Genomic DNA, 20,034 nt, shown 5'->3' on the forward strand with positions numbered 1-20,034 from the left:
GTCCGGGATCGGGGCTGCCCAGCACGCTCACAGCCTGGCCCAGAGGCCATGGGGAGAGCGGAGACACAGAGCCACCCCTGGGCCCGGGGTGGCTCAAAGCCAGCATGATGCCAGCCCTCACACACAGCAGGGTCCCCCCCACACCCACCTGGAGCCAGCGTCCCACAGAGACCCCCTCTCTTTGAGGGGGGGCCATACAAGGCCACTGGTCAAAGAACTCAGCTTCCATTATTCTCAGTGGGGCGGGAGGGACAAGATTTTCCATTGTTCTCAGGCCCCAGGAGTCCTGGCTCCCAGCCGCCCACTCTAACCACTAGACCCCCCCCTCCCCGAGCCAGGGATGGAACTCAGGAGTCCTGGCTCCCAGCCCCACCCCCAACCCCATGTCCTTTCCACTTCTGACTGTGACCCCAGTGACACAAACGCAGGCCAAGGACAATATTATTTATTTTGGATGGAGGCACACTGGGGTGGGTGTGGGTTGCCTGCCGTGGCCCCTGCTCTTCGGACACTTCAGGCCAAGGGGCAGTGGAGATGTATGGAGGAGAGATTGCTGCTAGGGAGGGTGTGTACTGGTGCCGACCCTGTCCCCAGCATGTCATCGGGGGGGGGCCCAGGCACTGGGGGGGCCCTTTCCCCAGCATGTCATCGGGGTGGGGTACAGGCACTGAGGGTCCCTGACCCAGCATGTCATCGGGGGGGGGGTACAGACACTGAGGGTCCCTGTCCCCAGCATGTCATCGGGGGGGCCCAGGCACTGGGGGGGCCCTTTCCCCAGCATGTCATCGGGGTGGGGTACAGGCACTGAGGGTCCCTGACCCAGCATGTCATCGGGGGGGGGTACAGACACTGAGGGTCCCTGTCCCCAGCATGTCATCGGGGGGGGGTACAGGCACTGAGGGTCCCTGACCCAGCATGTCATCGGGGGGGGTACAGACACTGAGGGTCCCTGTCCCCAGCATGTCATCGGGGGGGGTACAGACACTGAGGGGCCCTGTCCCCAGCATGTCATTGGGGGGGTACCGGCACTGGGGGGGCCCTTTCCCCAGCATGTCATCGGGTGGGGGGTACAGACACTGAGGGTCCCTGTCCCCAGCATGTCATCGGGGGGGGGTACAGGCACTGAGGGGCCCTGTCCCCAGCATGTCATCGGGGGGGGGCCCAGGCACTGGGGGGGCCCTTTCCCCAGCATGTCATCGGGGTGGGGTACAGACACTGAGGGTCCCTGTCCCCAGCATGTCATCGGGGGGGGTACAGACACTGAGGGGCCCTGTCCCCAGCATGTCATTGGGGGGGGCCCAGGCACTGGGGGGGCCCTTTCCCCAGCATGTCATCGGGGGGGGGTACAGGCACTGAGGGTCCCTGTCCCCAGCATGTCATCGGGGGGGTACAGACACTGAGGGGCCCTGTCCCCAGCATGTCATCGGGGGGGGGTACAGGCACTGGGGGGGCCCTGTCCCCAGCCTGGACATGCACATGTCAGACGCCGAGGGACTGCGATCCAGCCCAGCTGGATGGAGCTGTCCTTGTGGGGCAGCTGAGCCCAGGGTGGGGCAGGCCAGAGGCACCTGGGGGCACGGTGTTAGCAGCTGGCCACTGCAGAGCCATGGGAACAGCGTCTGGAGCCCACGGGCCCTCCGCAGCTTTGGGGCCGTCCCCAGCAGTGGGGCCCAGGACGTGGGGCCGGGATGGGGATCGGAGCCATGGGGGCGCGGGGCCCTCCCTGAGAGCCCTGTCCTCACGGGCTCAGATACTCTTGCTGCCTGTCTTGGCCCGGGGGCGGCGTGTCCTAGTCCCGAGTGAGGCTCCGGGGCACCGCCCGCCTGGCGGGTTCAGCTCCGACGGGCCCTGGGGCCCTCAGCCCAGCAGCTGCAATGACAGCAAAACAGGTGAGAGCCCAGGGGCGCCCCCGCCACTGACCTCTACCCCCAGGTCCCACCCCGGGGACCCCCCATGCCCAGTCTCACCACCACCCACCCATCACTCACCGTCTCCACGCAGCTCCACGCTCCCCTCCCGGGGGGGCAGGACACAGCCCGGCCCCCCCTCCATGTTCTCATAGGAATCGGCGTCTGCGGACGGGAGCCGGGGTCAGAGCCAGGGCCTCGGGGGGCTGTTGCCCCCACTCCACCCCCCATACACACCTCATCTCTGGTGGAGGAGGTAGAGGGCTGAGCGCCTCCCAGCCCTTCTCCTGGGGAGCCTCCCCTTGCACCTCTGGGCCTGGGGAGGGGCAGCTGGCATGGCGGGGGCAGAAACATCTTGGGTGTTTCAGGGAGAGGGCCTGGTGTGGGGGCCCCAAGGCCAGGGATGGTCCCTGCATGCTGGGATATTGGGGTCACCCCAGGGAGGGGGGCTGGGAGATGGGATGACCCCAGGGGTGTCAGGATGGGGGTATGGGAGTGACCCAGGGAGGGAGGCTCAGGAGGATGACCCCTGGGATGGTGGTCAGGGCACTAGGATATGGGGTGACTCCAGGGAGAGGGACTCAGGGGGCTGGGATATGGGGGTGACCCCAGGGAGGGGCTCAGGGCACTGACTATAGTGGTGACCCCTGGGAGGGGGGCTCAGGGCACTAGGATATGGGGGTGACCCCAGGGAGGGGGCTTGGGGTGCTAAGATATGGGGTGACCCCAGGGAGGGGGACTCAGGGGGCTGGGATATGGGGTGACCCCAGGAAAGGGGGCTTGGGGTGCTGAGATATGGAGGTGATCCCATGGAGGGGGCTCAGGGTGCTGGGATATGGGGGGACCCAGAGTGGGATATTGGGGTCCCAGCCCCATTCCTGGAGCTCACCTTCCTCCTGGCTGCGGTCCCGTAGGCGGAGATGCCAGGCAGGGGCTGCATACAGAGCCCCGGCCATCTCCTCATAGGCCTGGGAGCCTGTGGGGAACAAGGGGGTATCAGGGAAAGGTCGGGGGGCCCTCTCGCCCTCCCAGGGGAGCTCCCAGCCCCTCTCACCAGCAGAGTCCTCGCTGTGTCCATCCTGCCGATCCCGCTCCGGCTCCTCACACGCACCCAGCAGCATCAACATCCGCAGGTCTGGGGGGAGAGACCAGCCACTGGGTGAGGCCACCCAGCGCCCCCTACAGGCACCCTGGGGTCCACACACACCCCCAGCGCCCCCTACAGGCACCCTGGGTTCCCCCCCACACACACAGTGCCCCCTACAGGCACCCCAGGTTCCCCCCCACACACAGCACCCCCTACAGGCACCCTGGGTTCCCCCCCACACACAGTGCCCCCTACAGGCACCCTGGGGTCCACACACACCCCCAGCGCCCCCTACAGGCACCCTGGGTTCCCCCCCACAGCACCCCCTACAGGCACCCTGGGTTCCCCCCCCACACACAGTGCCCCCTACAGGCATCCCAGGTTCCCCCCCCACAGCACCCCCTACAGGCACCTTGGGTTCCCTCCCCCACACAGAGCCCCCTACAGGCACTCTGGATTCCCCCCCCACAGCACTCCCTAGAGGCACTCTGGGGTCCCCACACATACACAGCGCCCCGTACAGGCACCCCGGGGTCCCCACACACAAACACAGTGCCCCCTACAGGCACCCCAGAATATACCCCCCCACACAGTGCCCCCTATAGGCACTCTGGGGTCCACACACACCCCCAGAGCCCCCTACAGGCACCCCAGGATCCCCCCCACAGCACCCCCTACAGGCACCCTGGGTTCCCCCCCCACACACAGTGCCCCCTACAGGCACCCCAGAATATATCCCCCCCACACAGTGCCCCCTATAGGCACTCTGGGATTCACACACAAAGACACACACACAGCACCCCATATAGGCACCCCCGGAATTCACCCCCCCACACACACAGCGCCCCCTAAGGCACCCCCGGAATTCACCCCCCCACACACACACAGCGCCCCCTACAGGCACCCCCGGAATTCACCCCCCACACACACACACAGCGCCCTCTAAGGCAGCCCCGGAATTCACCCCCCCCACACACACACAGCGCCCCCTACGGGCACCCCAGGATCCCCCGCCAAACACAGACAGTGCCCCCTACAGGCACCCCGGGATTCACACACCCCCACACAGCACCCCCTATAGGCACCCCAGGATCTGCCCCCCCACACACACAGCACCCCCTGCAGGCTCCATGGTATTCACATACTCACAGTGCCCCCTATAGGCACCCCAGGACCCCACACACACGCAGACCCTGGCAGGGGAGGACTGACCCTGAGCCCCCCCACCCCCGGACCCCACACTCCCTGAGCCCATCACCTGTTACGAGCCGTGCAGCTCCAGGGCTCAGCGGGGCGCTGTCCTCCTCCGTGTTCTCGTAACACTCGCTGCCTGCCAACACAGGGGGCAGGTCCCTGTCAGCAGCAGCCCGTGCCTGCTGCCCTCTGATGGGCTTCTGGGGCTGGGACACCCTACTGGGGGCAAGCCTCTGGATGGCCTGGAGTTACCAGGGATCCTGTTACCTAAGGCCATCGGCCAGTGTCACCAGGGGAGCCGTTACCAGGGTGATGAACAGGTTGCCAGGGGTGTTGTTACCAGGGTGATACTCTGGACCCTGGGAAACCATTGCCCTGGGTGTGCAGATCCCCGCCCACTCCCAATCCCCAGGGTGAGGGGCCCCTCCCGCCCTGGGGCATGCCTGGGAGTGGGGGGGTGTCCTCCCGGTAGCCCCCCGCCAGCACTCCACACTGTTACCTTCAGAGACCTGGTCTTCGGCCCCGGGGCCCTGGCGAGCATTCGTGTAGTGGGAAGCATCTGGGGACAGGGGGTGGGGGCAATAAATGAGAGATACGGGGGGGGGAAGCTGTGGGGCTGGGGGTGCAGGGCAGGGTGCTCTGTCAGCCCAGGGGAGACCCCCAGAAACTCCACACTCAGCCCTGCTCCCTGCCACACCACAGCCCCACCTCCCTGTCCCCACCCCTTTCCCCACCCATGACCCCGCTCTCAGCCCTGCCCCCCCATTCCCCACCCAGCACTCCGCTCTCAGCTCTGCCCCCCCCATTCCCCAGCCAGGACCCCGCTCTCAGCCCTGCCCCCTCATTCCCCACCCAGGACCCCACTCTCAGCTCTGCCCCCCCCATTCCCCAGCCAGGACCCTGCTCTCAGCCCTACCTCCCATCCAAGTGCCCCTGTTACCTGAAGCCCAGTTGCCTCCTGCTCTGTTCTGCTCCAGACTGTTCTCGTAGCAGGCACCGTCTGGGGGAAGGACGGGAGGGTGTCAGGGGAGCGGATGTCCCTAAACAGGCCCTGGGCTTCGCCCCCTTTGGACACCGCAGCCCCCAGTGTAGACTAGGGCCAGAAAGGCTGAGGAAGCGGGGAATGGGACCCAGGGCCTTTCTCTTCTAGGGGGCGCTGGCTCCCATCCAGCCCCAGGGCGGGGGGGGGGGGGCGGGGCATGGGATATGGGGCCTTTCCTCTCTAGGGGGCGCTGGCTCCCATCCAGCCCCATCGCAGGGGCGCGGGGCATGGGACACGGGTCATTCCCCTTTAGGGGCGCCGGCTCCCATCTGGCCCCCGGGCAGGGACTGGCTGGCTCCGGGGAGTCAGTCCCGTCGCACCCCAGGGCAGTGGGTGGTGTAGGGTGAGGGTGAGGGGGCCGGGGGTGGTTTTGCGGGGGCTGTTACCGCTGGACCCCTTGTCCCCCATGCACAGTTTCATGTCCCCGTTGGTGTTTTCATAGCCATCACCATCTGGAGCCGGGAGAGAAAAGCAGAGCAGGTGACCCCAAACCAGTTGCCTGGCAGCCCAGCCCCTTCCATCACCCCCTCCCCATGCCCCCATCCTGTCCCCTCCCAGAGCCCCTCCCCTCCCCACCCCATCACTGTCCTGTCATGCCCCAACCCCCTCTCTAACTCCAGCTCCCCGCCTTCTCTGCCCCCCACTCACCCTCGGCTGCTGGTTCTTCCTCACTGTCCGGGTGCTCGTACTCCTCCTCGTCTGGGGGGAGGGGGGGTGTCAATGTGGGTCTTGCGGCCCCCAGTCCCTTTACTCTGGCCCCTCCCTGTGCTGAGCTGCCATCTCTTGCTCCATAGGGCCCCCTGGGGAGGCAAGGATACCCCTCCCCCATCTTCCTGCTTGTGGCTGGGCTCCTATCACCCCCCCTTTCTCCCACTGTGTGCCCCTGCCCCCTCTGTACCCCTCACCCCATCCCTCATCTGGCTGTATCCCTCTCACACCCTGTGACATTCTATACCTTGGGGGAGCATCCTGTAACCCCCATACTCCTCATTTTTATATAATCGTGATCCTACATAGAAAGCAGGCCTGGTAAGGTATCAGTTGCCACATCTGGCTGCATTGACCCCCTTGTCCCCGTTCCCACCCAGGCCAGCTGGTGTGACTCCCCCTACTCATGCCGCCCTTCCCTCACTGTGCATCTTCTGGGGCCCTGCTCTGACCCTGCCCCCTGTTCCCAGATCAGGGGAAAGGTTATGACCTGCTGAAAGTCATTTCTCTACCCATAGATGTGTGTCATGAATGCAGTTATGAGATTGTGTGTTACGGTTGTCACTGAAACATGCTGTGAGTTGGGGAATCAGCCAGATATTAGCTCCCCCTGAGGTAACAGCAAGGAAGGTAACCAGCGCCCTGGTGGGGTGTCAAACAACCACCAACAGCCATTGTCCAGCCAGGGAGCTAGGATGCAGTGACTCGCCTACATGAGGCCACACCAGGGGGACTGCTCAACCTGGCCTGGAGACTCAGCAATGCCCCCAGACATGCCTGGACTTGTGTTTCCCAAGCACATGGACTGAGGGTATAAAACAGACACAGGAGCCCCATGCTGGGCCTTCCTCCTTCCCCCACCTACGCTGCAACCAACAAGGACACTCTGAAGACTCCAACTGAGGGGACTGGCCCAGATTTCAAGGGTGAAATCTGTATACTAGGAACCGCAATATCCAGTGGGGTGAGAAAAACTGCTTAATCTAGATGTTGCCCCGTCTAATAGGTTTGAGAGTTTAGACTGCGTGCTGATATTTTATTTCTTTTGGTAACTAACTCTTCTTTTTATCTTTCACATAATATCACCTAAAATCTGTCTTTTATAGTCAATACGTTTGTTTTACTGTTTATCTTCACCAGGGAGTTTGTATGAAGCGTGTGGCAAATTGCTCAGGTTTGCAAAGGCTGGTGTAGATCCGCTTTCCATTGCTGAAGTGGTGAACCAATTAATAAATCTGCATTGCTCATCCTGAGCAGTGCAAGACGGCATATTCCTGAGGTACAGTGCTGGGAGCTGGGGGGACTTGGCTGTGGCCTTTCTCTGCATGAGTCACGAGTGGCCCTGGGAGCTTTCACGCAATCCAGCTGGGCGTTGGGACTCCACATGCGGTTGTGCTGAGTGATCACAGCCTGGAGGGGTTTGCTGCTGGTCACTAGCAGGGCATTGTGAGAGACAGCCCAGGCTGGAGAGAGTTCAGGGGGCACAGCAGTCCCATGGTCCCAGGCTGCACCCCGGGGATCCCGTCACACATCCCACCCCAATATGTGTCCCCCATCACTCCCATCCTCCCAGTCTGTGCCCCGGCCCCCTTTCTGCACCCTACTCCTGCGGTGCTTGGAAAGCCATGGAGGGGGGCTGGGTTGGGGTCACCTCGGGGGGGGGTGTCACTCACCCTCTGACACGGCAGCACTGATGGGCCCCTCTGCAGGCAGTGGCCTCCCCTGCCCTCTTGCACCCAGTGCCACGATCTCATAGGGCACTGCATCCGTCTGCCCCACACCTGGGAACAGGGGGCAGGGTCAGAGCAGGGCCCCAGAAGATGCACAGTGAGGGAAGGGCGGCATGGGTAGGGGGAGTCACACCAGCTGGCCTGGGTGGGAATGGGGACAAGGGGGGTCAATGCAGCCAGATGTGGCAACTGGCCATCCCTGGGGGTCAAGCCCCACAAGCCCTGGAGCTGGAAAGAGGCACCAGTACGCCCCTCCCTAGGCCGGCTGTGGGGACGCAGCCCCCTGGGTGACTGGAGGGAGAGTACACAAAGTGAGGGGGGCTCTGCATTAAGACAATGCCTATGATCCAGTCGCATGCTTCAGGGCTGTGGCCTGTCACCTGCAGGGTCAGGAAGGAACTTGCCCCCCTTTGGCTGGCTGGATTCTCAGTTTTATTTTCCCCTTCCTCTGAAGCACCAGGGACAGCCCCACTGGGGAGGGGACACTGGGCGGGCAGGCTCTGAGGTGGGTCAGAGAACCCTCCCGACACACTTGGCTGGTGGAGCTGGCTCCCATGTGCAGAGCCAAGCTTGTGGCCCTTTGCAGAGTCAGGAAGGATTCTTTCCCCAGGTCAGACTGGCTGGGACAGAGGGGGACCCGTGGGGTGCTGCAGGCATTGGGGGCACCCCAGGCTCCCACATTCCCTGCCTGGGGCCACAACAGCTCAGCCGCCTTGGGACTAAACCACTTCAGTGCAACTGGTACATATGGGGGGGGGTGTTTACAATGGGCTGTCATACGCAGGAGGTCAGGCTGATCCAATAGCCGCTTTGGGGCTTGATCGCTTTGAAAATATGGGGGGGGGCACTCACCTGTGGGGCAGGGTGTTCCTGTAGAGGGTGGAGGAGCAGAGGGGAAATGGGGTGTGGGGGGCATTCACCAGCTGTGTTTGTAGGGGCTGACTGTTTTTGTGGGAGGCAGGGTGTGTGTTGGGGGGCAAAAGGAGTAGTGGCGATGTTGGGGGACCCAGTAGAGGCAGGGGCCACTCACTGGGCGTATCTGTAGGGAGCAGGACATTCTCATAGGGGGAGTAGGGTAGGGGGTGCTGGGGAGAAGGGAAGCAGTAGGGGAGTTGGGGGGTGGGGGGTGGGGACACTCTGGTGGTGCCTACAGGGGGCAGGACGTTCCTGTGGGGGGCAGGGGCTGGGGGTGCTGGGTAGAAGGTGTTGGGGGGCAGGGGGCACTCACCAGCAGTGTCTGCAAGGGGCAGGACATTCCCATAAGGCGTGTGAGCCCCGTTCCCAGTCACCTTGAAAAACCTGGAAATGGAGGAATCATGACCGGGAAATCAGAAAGAAAAGGAGGACTTGTGGCACCTTAGAGACTAACCCATTTATTTGAGCATGAGCTTTCGTGAGCTACAGCTCACTTCATCGGATGCATCCGATGTAGCTCACAAAAGCTCATGCTCAAATAAATGGGTTAGTCTCTAAGGTGCCACAAGTCCTCCTGTTCTTTTTGCGAATACAGACTAACACGGCTGCTACTCTGAGACCGGGAAATCAGAATCACAAACTCCACACACGCACCCCCGCCACCACCAGGCAGAAACCCCATCCCCCCCCACCCCTCCCAGAGACACCCCACAGGCACCGCGTGGGTCAGAGACATCCTGCGCCCGTCTGCCAGACACCCCACGGCATCCCCCACACCCAGGGACCCTCCTGCTTCCAGCAGCCCCCTTCCCACAGCCCACACAGACCCCTCTTCCGGATCCCAGAGACACCCTCATCCTGCCCGGGGCACAGACCCTCCCTTCCCACCCTGGGGTAGCAGGTTCTCCCCCAGCCCAGGTCACCTCCTGGCAGGATCCATCAGGCATTTCTTCCTCCTCCTGGTCTGCAGGGCTGAAACCAGACACCACAGGGCTGTAAGGGGGGCACAGGGGAGCCAGCCCCCCTGGCCCCCAGACCTCCCCCAATGCTCCCAGCACCCAGTGCCCCTCCCCCACCCAGCCACCTCACTCAGCACCCCTCCCCCCGACCAGCCACTCGCCAAAACCTCCACACCCCACACAGCACCCTCCCGCACCCAGCCAGCCCCCCTCCAGCCCCCAGCACCCCTTCCCCCACCCAGCACTTCCCACCCCACTCAGCACCTGTTCTGCTCTCCCCCCACGCCCCTGACCTCTGCTCCCTATGGCCAGGGTCATCACCCCAGGACTGAAGGTGTCGTTTTGGGGGGGACGTGCCTCCCACAGTGCGGACCCCTCTCACCAGAGCCCTGAGGACTGAGCCCAGTCGCACCCACCCACCCCACAGCACAAAGCAAAGCCCGGGGCCGATTGGCGGGCTGGGGGGCAGGGCTACAAGGGGGGCCTGAGATGTGGGGCAGGGACTAGGGGCGTCCCGGATCCCAACTCACCTCGGCGGATCTGGTAGTATCCAAACAGGGAAGCCAGGCCAACAGCAACGTATCCAAGTCCCGCAGCCCCCACGATCCAGGGCTGCCACCCTCCTGGACAGAGACATTGTGACGGGCCTGGCCTCACCCCCCCTGCATGTGCCCCCCATGTCCCCCTGTGACGAAGTGGGACTGTTCTTAATGTTTCCTCTGAATAGTGTGGGGGTGCCTCAGTTTCCCCTAGGCAGTTCTTAAGTATCTAGGGGGTGGGGTAAGGGTGTATGATCATTGCAGAGCCCTAGAGGGCCGGTGTGTGCAGGAGTCTGGACACAGAGAATGGCCGACACCCTGTTTCCTGGCCACTGATGGCCTGGGCCCGTCCCCCCTGCAAGGTGAAAGCTGAAGGGTTAGAGAACAAAGGAATCCGGTGACCTCCTGGCCCAGGACAGGGACAAAGCCCAGAGGAGGAGGGGCTGGGGGGAGTTTCAGTTGGGGGCTGGCTGGGACATGGAGTGAAGGGCAGACGTGGTTGTCTGGCTCACTGCCCCCCAAAATGGACCCGGCTGAGGGGTCCTGGTCTCTGCACCTACAAGCTCTGTTTTAGACCATGTTCCTGTCATCTAATAAACCTCTGTTTTACTGGCTGGCTGAGAGTCCCGTCTGACTGCGAAGTTGGGGTGCAGGACCCTCTGGCCCCCCCAGGACCCCGCCTGAGTGGACTCGCTGGGGGAAGCGCACGGAGGGGCAGAGGAGGCTGAATGCTCCGAGGTCAGACCCAGGAAGGTGGAAGCCGGGTGAGCTGTGTGTCCTGCAGACAGGCTGCTCCCCGAGAGGAGACTTCCCCAGAGTCCTGCCTGGCTTCATGGGGAGCAGCTCCAGAGCATTGCCCAGGGACTCCGTGACACCCCCCGCTACTGCCCCCCTGTACCCACCCCCACTAGTTCCCCCACCCCTTGGGCAGAGCCATCATCACCCTCCTGCCCCATAACCCACCCTACTCCCCATGGTCACTCTGCCCCCTACCTGTGTGGGCCGTGACCTCCAGCTCCACGGCGTGGCTGTGGTTGCCCCGGACACAGCGGTAGGTCCCGGCCTGGTCGAGCGTCACGGCCGGCAGCACCAGGGCTGGGCCAGTGCCCAGGGAGAGCTGAAACATGTAGGCTCCGTAGCGCCGAGCTGCCAGCTCCATCAGCTGCTTCCACGAGACCCCCGGGCCCAGCCGCTTCCAGGCCAAGGAGCCTTGGACCCAGGCGTCTGGCATGGAGCCATTGCAGGGGAGCCGGGCCGTGTCCCCAGCCAGCACCGAGAATGTCAGCTCCCCTGCGGGGGACAGGGACAGTCAGGGGTGGGACGGGAAAGATCTGGGGAGTTGTAGGGCAGGGAGGCAGGAGCAGAGGGCAGGAGGCAATCGGGGTGCCGGGGTATCAGCAGGAACTAGGGTTGCCAGGCATCCAGTTTTCGACTGGACAAAAAGGGACCCCGGCAGCTCCGGTCAGCACCGCTGATCTGGCCATTAACAGTCCGGTTGGGGTGGGGCTGGCAGGCCCCGTGCCCAGCTTCACGCAGCTCCCGGGAAGCGGTAACATGTCCCTCGGCTCCTAGGTGAAGGGGTAGCCAAGGGGGCTCCGCGCCCTGCCTCCACCCCGAGCGCCGGCTCTGCAGCTCCCATTGGCCAGGAACTGCGGCCAATGGGAGCTGTGGGGACGGTGCCTGTGGGCGCGGGCAGCACGCAGGCCCCCTGTCCCCTACGCCTAGGAGCCAGAGGAACATGCTGAGGTCAGCACCACCCCGAGCCTGCACCCTGACCCCCGTCCCGTGCTCTAACCCCCTGCCCCAGCCCTGAGCCCCCTCCCGCACCCAAACTCCCTCCCAGAGCCCACACCCCGCACCCCCTCCCGCACTCTGAACCCCTCAGCCCCAGACCAAAGCCCCCTCCTGCAGCCCAAACCCCTCATCCCCAACCCCAGCTGGAGCTCTCACCCCCTCCCGCACCCCAACCCCCTGCCCCAGCCCAGTGAAAATGAGCTAGTGAGCAAGGATGGGGGAGAGCGAGCGACCGAGGGAGGGGGGAAGGAGTGAGTCTCAGAGAAGGGGCAGGGGGGCGGGGCAAGGGTGTTCAGTTTTCTGCAATCAGAAAGTTGGTAACTCTAGCAGGGGGCACAGCAGGGTCCCTCACCTCCCAGGTGCAGGTGCACGGTCCAGCTCTGGTTCCTGGCCCGGCACCAGTACCGTCCGGCGTCCCCTGATTCCAGCCCCTTGATGCGCAGGGTGTTGCCGTTGGGCCAGTGCCGTGGGCCAGCGCGGTCAAACTGGTGGGTCCTGTTGTCTGTATCCCTGAACCAGTCCACAGCGGGGGTCTCGCGGGCATTTTCCGCAGCGCAGGGGAGCACGACCTGCCCCCCCTGGGTCCCAGAGATGTAGAGCTCCCCTGGCAGGGATGAGAGCAGGCTCAGACCACAGCCCAGCCCCCTGTCCACCCCAGTCTCTGCTCTCTGGATCAGCTCCCAGGTCTCCTGCCACCTGCCCCCCAAATCAGCCCTCCTACCCCCACTGCCTGCCCCCAAATCAGCCCCCCACTGCCTTCCCCCTTGATCACCTCCAAACACCTGTCCACCAGATCAGGCCTCCTCCCCGTACCACCTGCCCCCCTGGGTGAGCCCCCAGGCCTCCCGCTGTCTCCAAAGTCAGCCCCCTGCTGCCTTTCCCACACAGTGTGTGCCTCAGTTTCCCTGTGTGCTGCATGTTTAACGAGGTGGTGGGAGAGGGTTTATTGTTACAGAGGACCAGGTGTGATCTTGCCTAGCAGTTGGGACCCCAGACAGCAGCCTAGAGATGGGGGACCCTAGCAACCAATGACCTGGTGACTAGGAGGCCCACCCCAGCTTGGCAGTCAGCCAGTTCTGGCCAGTGGGAGGACAATGGGCTGAGGAGAGAGGGCCCCAGTGACCTGTTTACCTGAGACCGAACACAAAGGACAGAGGAGGGGCCGAGAGGGGAGTGGATATAGGACGCTCGGCTGGAAGGAGGGGGCTGCTGGACTCAGGAGAGAGAGAACAACCAGAGCCCACCTAGATGCAGGACAGACCTAGACATAAGGTGCTGAGACTGGCCAGGCCCGAGGGCCCTGAGACCTGCCTGTGCTGGGTTCAGATGCTCAATAAACCCTCCTGTGTTACGCTGGCTGAGAGTCACTGGAGGCTGCAGATCAGGGGGCATCGCTCCCTCTCGGCATGTGGGTCCTGGGGGTCCAGAGCGAGGGGACTCCCTGAGGGGCCCACGGCAGAGACAGGCATGCTAAGGCTCAGAGAGGTGCGGTTCCAGGAGGCGGAGGGGCTTAGCCCCCGAGAGAGAGTGGACCCCCAAAGCGGGCTGTCTCACTGAAGGGGGTTCTCCCCAGGGACTGCACGGGGCCAAGAGTGGCACGACCTGTGAGTCCGTGACAACGTGGTAGCAGAGGACGGTTGGCGGATGCACCCTGCAGACAATTGGCTGCGAGCGCAGGTGCTTTGCAGTGAGTGGCTGCCAGCGATAAAACGAGGGAGTTGAAGGAACCAGCAAGGAAAGGGCCTAGAACCAGCTCCGCAGGAGGGACCTGGCACGGCTGTGCAGGGAGAGAGGGCTGAGCGTGGGGAGGCTCACCCAGAAGCAGCTGATTGCCTGGCTGGGAGAGAGTGAGCGGCTCGAGGAGCAAGTTCCAGTTCCAGCAGGCTTTCGGGACGCCCGGAGAGCCTGGGAGTAGCAGGGGCAGTCGGAGCAGCAGCCGGGGGCCAGACCCAGTCCCCAGCCAGGAGGGGGCTTCCCAACCTGGGCCCCCCAGTGGATGTGAAGAGATGGAAACTGGAGCTGAGAGGGCAGGAGCCGGAGCCGGAGGAGGAGGCTACAGCTGACAGCTCGGAGCAGTGAAACCATGAGCTGGAGGAGAGGCGGGCCAAGAGGACCTGCCAGGGGGCGAGGAAGCCTAGATTCCAAAGTGTGACCCGGTGTAATGGGGGGGCGGGGGATATCGGTTCCTCCCTCACGGCCGGTGAGGACGTTTGTGATTTGAATCCGGCTGACCAGGCGGGTGGGCACGGCTGTCTAACCCCCTGCGATGGGGTGGACAAGGCCCAACAGCTCCCTGCTGGAGGCCTCAGGATTCTGCCTCACCCATCCCACGAAAGGCGCAGTGGAGAGGTCCTCCAAGAGGCTTAGCGCGGTGAGGACGCAATTAATCAGAGGGGCTGCTGGAACGGCCAATCCAGGGCCAGGAGGGCCCTATAAAAGGAGCTGCAGAACAGTGCAGTCATTAGTTGCTGGGTGGCGCTGGAGAAGAAGGACTGTGTGCCTGGCTGGACGAGCAGCAGGACCAAAGACAGTCTGCTGGCAGGGACCTGGGGGGAGTGAGAGGCTCCTGGCTGGAGGCTAGGACTGAGCTGAAAACAGTTTCCTAGCAGGGACCAGGGGAGCAATGAAGAAGCTCCTGGCTGGCTGCGGGAACTGAGTAAGAACTGAGCCTGGGGAGGGCTGCAGGAAGATAGTATCTCCAGGGAAGAAGCCCTGGGGATGTGGCCCCATACCAGCGCTGGACTACTTAAAATCCAAAGCCCAGGGAGGGCTACAGAGTCACCACCAGAGTGGCACTAGATACAGTCCACTGGGACCTATACACATGCAGACAGTGTGTGACTCAGCCGGAGAGCTGAGTCGCTGAAAAAATCATCTGAGAACCACCGAAAGGGGTCACCAGAACTAAAGAACGCAGGCATGCCCAACCAGAGGGGGCGCTCGCAAGAGGTGCGTGCTGACCCCGTTACACCCCCTTGCTTGGCCTCAAGGCGATAGAAGCGTTCAGTCAAATGGCTGGTGTAGGGACTGGGGACTATAAACGGTTCAAACAGGCTTTGCTGCTTAAGTTTGAGTGGACCACTGAGGCAGATAGGAAAAGATTCAAGGGTGTACGAGAAACTCCAGGTGTCTCATACAAGGAGGTCACCACCTTGCTGGGGGAATATCTCTGCAAGGGGGAAAAGGGTGCAGGGCCACCCCTGCAGAAGATGGGTATAATCGGGTGGGATTGGAGCAGCTGTAGGACGTCTGTCCTCAAAGCCCAAAGACCTGAGAAGTGCAGGTACTCTAGCAGATAAGTGTATGGGCAGCAGAGGGGGGAAGGAACCCACATTGGTGACTCGGAAGGGGAGTCACACAGAGACCTCTCAGAGGTGGGACTCCACCCCAAGCTTGTCCACCCCAATGCAGGGCTGCCCACTAATGCTGAAGAAGGCAGACTCCCTCCATGGGTCCCAAGAGACCTGAGCTGTAATTATTGTGCTGCAAAAAGACACCAGGTGGTGCAATACCCAAAGATAAAGAAAGTCTTGGCCCAAGAGACCCGCGAAGGGCTAACATGGTGAAGGGAGGACAGCCTGTAATGCATGCTCAGAGAGTCAGCTGTGTCTATCCCAACCAGCCAGCTTCTGGGGCAGGGGAGGGGAGGAGGCAGACGGGCTTCTACTCCGAGCCCAGCAGATACCTGAGCCCAGGGGTGCACAAGAAGACATCTTGGCTCCCCAGTGGGAGCGGAAGGTGGGGGTCAATGGGGAGCATTCATGGGATGGAGAGATTCTGGGACCAAGAGACTCTTGTCGGTGTGGGGCAACCCCACTGGCAGCCAAGGGGCTGTGTAATTTGGGGGGAAGGCTCCCCAGCTGAAGCCATTCACCTGCCGATAGCTCAGATCCCGTGCAGACACAGGAAGGCTTGGAGGGGGTCGGGGGGACTGGTAGCTGGGGTCCTTCAGCACATCAGCTTTGATGTACTCTTGGGAAGTGACTGTTTCTCTCTGAGACAGGATCTGGACCTGGTGTCCGTAACCCCAGAAGAGTAAAGCGAGAGAGCCCGGATCTCGCTCCTCCAGACAGGGGCCAGGAGAGGGCTCAGTCCGCAGTGAAGCACAGGGCAGAGCCCAGTGGGCAGTCGCCACCTCGTCCCCATCAAAGTAGATGGGAGGGAGGTCTGGGGGCAGTGGGGTCCAGGCGCTGAGGGGATGCAGGCACAGCCGATGTGGGGGGCCCGGATGAGGTAGTGCCCAGTGCAAACCTAACCCTGAGGGGGGTCGTTGGACCCTCCAGGTTAAGGTGCCTGTAACCAGGGTACATCTAAAATGGGGGGCCCCAAAGAGGTTGGGGTGCCCAATCCACTTCCAGAGGCGGTGCTGATGGGGGGTGGGTCGGAGACCTGGTCTGACACCAGCAAACTACCTATCAGGGGAGGTAACACCTCCAACAGGGGTGTGAGTTACCAGGGACAGGGCTTAACAGGGCTGAGACCAAGGCTTTGTCCCCTGGTGGGGAAACAGACACAGTAATGGGGGCTGGGCCCCAACCCCACCAGCTGAATTCCAGACCTAGCAGCAGAAGGGTCCTGCCCAGAAGAAGCTGAGAGCAACGGTGTTGCAAGATCCTGGGGGAGGATTGCAGAGAAAGATTCATGTGAGAGAAGGGACCCGGTACCGGGAAAGGGCTTCCAGAGGGAAAACAAAACTTTGGGGGATCAGGAGGCAGCTGGTGGTCCACCAGCAGTATCTCCGGTGGTTGTACCTGGCTGCGAGGAACCTCTCTCTAGAGATCAGGGGGGCCAGCACACTGGGCGAAGGCTGCTGCACAACTTTTACAACCCAAGAAATGCACAGGGATCCACCCTTTCGAGTTGGTGTCTGGAAAGATAGTGAGGGGTTCCCAGGGCTTGATGAGGGACAACTAGGAGGGGAAGACGAAAGGAAAATTCTGCAGAAGGCTCACGAAGCTCATGGATTTGGCTGGGGAGAATCTAGCCAGGGCCCAAGGGAAGCAGTGGGGCTGGTGCGACAGTGTGCTGGGTCCTATGGCACCTGGTGGTGGGATGGGGTTTGTTGTTGCAGGGGACCAAGTGTGACCTTACCTTCCTGCCAGGACCCCGGACAATAGCCTGGAGATGGGGGAGGCCTGGAGATGTGGAACCCTAGCGGACTGGTGACCAAGATGCTCAGCCCACCTTGGAAGGCAGCTGGTTCTGGCCATGGGAGGACAATGGGCTGCGAAGAGAGGACCCCAGTGACCTGACCAACCGGTTCCAGCCAGAAGGGAACAAAGGACGGAAGAGAGAGGGACCCAGCAACCTGTTTACCTGGTGTGATGAAGTGGGGCTGTTCTTAATGTTTCCTCTGAATATTGTGGGGGTGCCTCAGTTTCCCCTAGGCAGTTCTTAAGTATCTAGGGGGTGGGATAAGGGCGTATGATCGTTGCAGAGCCCTAGAGGGCAGGTGTGTGCAGGGCTCTGGACACAGAGAATGGCCGACAACCTCTTTCCTGGCAGCTGATGGCCTGGGCCCTTCCCCCCTGCAAGGTGAGAGCTAAAGGGTGGGAGAACAAAGGAATCTGGTGCCCTCCTGGCCCGGGAAAGGGACAAAGCCCAGAGGAGGAGGGGCTGGACAGAGTTTCAGTCTGGGGCTGGGTGGTCGAATGCAGGGAACCCCAGGGCTGGGGTCTGAGCTCCCTGCCCCCCAGAAGGACTTGACTGAGGGGTCCTGGGTGTACCCACAAGCTGTTTTAGACTGTGTTGCTATTGTCCAATAAACCTTCTGTTTTACTGGCTGGCTGAGAGTTACGGTGAATCCCAGGAAGAGGGGTGCAGGCCCCGGACTCCCTCACACTCCGTGACACCTGGGACAGAAGACAAAGGTCGAGGAGGGGCCAAGGGGGGAGATGATCTTGGGGGCTCAGCTGGAAGGAGGGGGCAGCTGTACTGGAGAGGGAGAGCAGTCAGAGCCCACCTGGATGGAGCAGAGACCTAGATGTACAGTGCTGAGGGAGGCCAGGCCTGAGGGGCCGGAGAGTTTCCTGTGCTGGGTTTGGATGCTCAATAAACCTCCTGTGTTACACTGGCTGAGTCACTGCAGGCTAGAGATCAGGGGGCATCGCTCCCTCTGGGGGTGGGGCCCCGGGGGGTCCCGAGCGAGTGGACTCCCCGAGGGGCCCAGGGCAGAGACAGGTGTGCTTAAAGCTCAGAGATGCAGTTCCAGGAGGCAGCGGGGGCAGAGGGCCTATCCCCGAGAGAGAGTGCAACCTTCATGGGGGGCTGTCACACCGAAGGGGGGTTCCTCCCAGGGCCGTACAGAGCTGAGAACTTTGAGTCCCTGACACTGCCCCCCTGGATCTGCCCCCCTCCCCTCACTGGATCAGCCCCCTAACATTCCCCAAAACACTATCACCCTCCTGGACCAGCCTCCCACATCTGCACTCTGCCTCCCACCCCACTGCCTGCCATTGCTTAGCCCCCTGGGCCAGGCCAGCCCCACCCCTTCAGTGCCTGCCCTCCACTGCTGCCTGCCCCGCAACTCCCCATCCCGCCCTCCAACCACCACCTTCCCCCCAGTCATCTCCTCCATCCAGACCTTGCCCCACGGCCCTGCCCCCCACATCAGCCCTTTGATCCCCCCGGACTCACGGCTCCCTGGCACATTGAGCAGCACGTTTCCCCCGCTGTCCCCGTCCCACTCGCAGCTGTAGACGCCTGCGTCTGAGGTGGAGACATTGGGCAGCACCAGTGACCCCCAGATCCCGATGCCCATCCTGGTGCGGGGGGGCGGCTCCCCCAGGCTTGCGTTCAGGCTCAGCAGCTCCTGGCCCCACGGGCCCCTCCATAGCCAGGAGAGTGACAACTGAGTGGGGGGGTCCCCATACACAGCGCCGGACCCCCCACAGGGCAGGACTGCAGCCTTCAACTCTGGGGGGAGGGGTGGAAGAAGAGACACATAAATGGGGAACCAGCCTCCTCCCCAGCCATGACCTCCCAGCTTCCCCCCTCAGTCACAGCCCCCCGCCTTTCCCCAGCCCTGCCGTGGCCTGATCCCGCAGAGCAGCCTCCGCACCACGACCCTCCGGTCCCAGCCCGGTCCAGCCACTGCCTGGCCCATCCTCCACCTGTCACAGCTCGCCGGCCACTCCCACACGCCCCTTGGCTCCCCCAGCCCTGAGACATCACCCGGGCCCAGCCCTGGCCCAGACACTCCCCTGCTCCCCCTTTAGCCTCCTGCCAGTCCCCAGGGCCCAACCTTCCCCACATGCACCCTGGCCTCCCCCCAGGGTCTCCCTGGGCCACTGCTTCCCCCGAACCTCCCACCTGTGGTGTTGACCCGTCTGGCCATTTCCCCCTGCCTCGGGGGGGCCCCGATCCTGGCCGCTACCACCCAGACCAGCAGCGTCAGCAGCAGGAGGCCGTGCAGCTCAGGCGCCATCCCCTGTGCCCAGTGCAATGGCCCCGCGGCGCCTGGCGAGGGGAGGGCCCCGGGGGTGGGCGGGCCCAGAGCTAGGGCTGCTATTTCCAGCAGGGCCTTGTGGTTGTGGCGGGCGGGGCCCTGGACCATGACATTCTCAGCAGAGGGTCCCAGGGGGTAGCCAGGGGCCCTGCAGCTGGTGGAGAAGGGTCATGGGGCTCCACAGCAGAAGGGTGCCAAGAGGGGGTGCACCCCATAGATTGGGGGTGAGTTCTCTGCTTGGAGGGACGAGGCCTGAACGCCCCTGGGATTTTCTGCCTGTGACAAGGCATCGACTGAAGGGGAAAGGAGATGGGGGCAGACCACATCCCCTGACCCCATCTCCCCCCCCCACATCCCCCAACTTGTGACCACCCACCCTATCTTGCTGCCCCACATCCTGTGTCCCTTCTCGTGGGTAGCTCCACCCCATCTTCCCTAGTGTGTCCCCTTCACCCCATGGAACCCCCACCTGTGTCCTTCCCACCCTGCATCCCCGCCATGCTCCCTGTCTGCCCCAGTGCAGGCCCTGTGTCTGCGAGTGTCTCTCTCTACCCGGCCTCCACATTTCCTGGTATGTCCCTGGGGGACTCTGGGTGGTGTAAACACCCTTGCAGGTGCACTAGGAGCACGGGGGGGGGGGGCTGCTTTCTGCCTGGGGGTCAGGCCTGATGGTCTCACCATGTCCCAAGTTATCCCTAAATCCTCAGCTCCT

At 62.9% G+C, this 20,034-nt stretch overlaps 1 protein-coding gene and 1 long non-coding RNA gene across 2 annotated transcripts; one reads left to right on the forward strand and one right to left on the reverse strand.

The window, feature by feature from the left end:
- Nucleotides 1-430: 430 nt before the first annotated feature.
- CD19 (CD19 molecule) lies at nt 431-19,301 on the reverse strand (the record flags this gene model as incomplete). Its single annotated transcript, XM_084652643.1, has 16 exons — nt 431-1,869; nt 1,989-2,072; nt 2,797-3,042; nt 4,253-4,324; nt 4,688-4,747; nt 5,129-5,188; nt 5,617-5,682; nt 5,879-5,929; nt 7,612-7,719; nt 8,897-8,967; nt 9,507-9,555; nt 10,073-10,165; nt 11,075-11,371; nt 12,228-12,479; nt 18,512-18,790; nt 19,187-19,301. The coding sequence occupies 16 exons, from the start codon at nt 19,299-19,301 to the stop codon at nt 1,790-1,792; spliced, it is 1,983 nt and encodes a 660-aa protein (XP_084508769.1). The 3' UTR covers nt 431-1,789.
- LOC311514219 lies at nt 6,427-17,658 on the forward strand. The gene is made up of 2 exons (XR_014709846.1): nt 6,427-6,902; nt 16,978-17,658. It is a non-coding gene; the product is annotated as an uncharacterized lncRNA (long non-coding RNA).
- Nucleotides 19,302-20,034: the final 733 nt, after the last annotated feature.

This window comes from Lepidochelys olivacea (assembly GCF_965140295.1).
Source record: "Lepidochelys olivacea isolate rLepOli2 genome assembly, contig: Scaffold_29, whole genome shotgun sequence".
NCBI lineage: Eukaryota > Metazoa > Chordata > Testudines > Cheloniidae > Lepidochelys > Lepidochelys olivacea.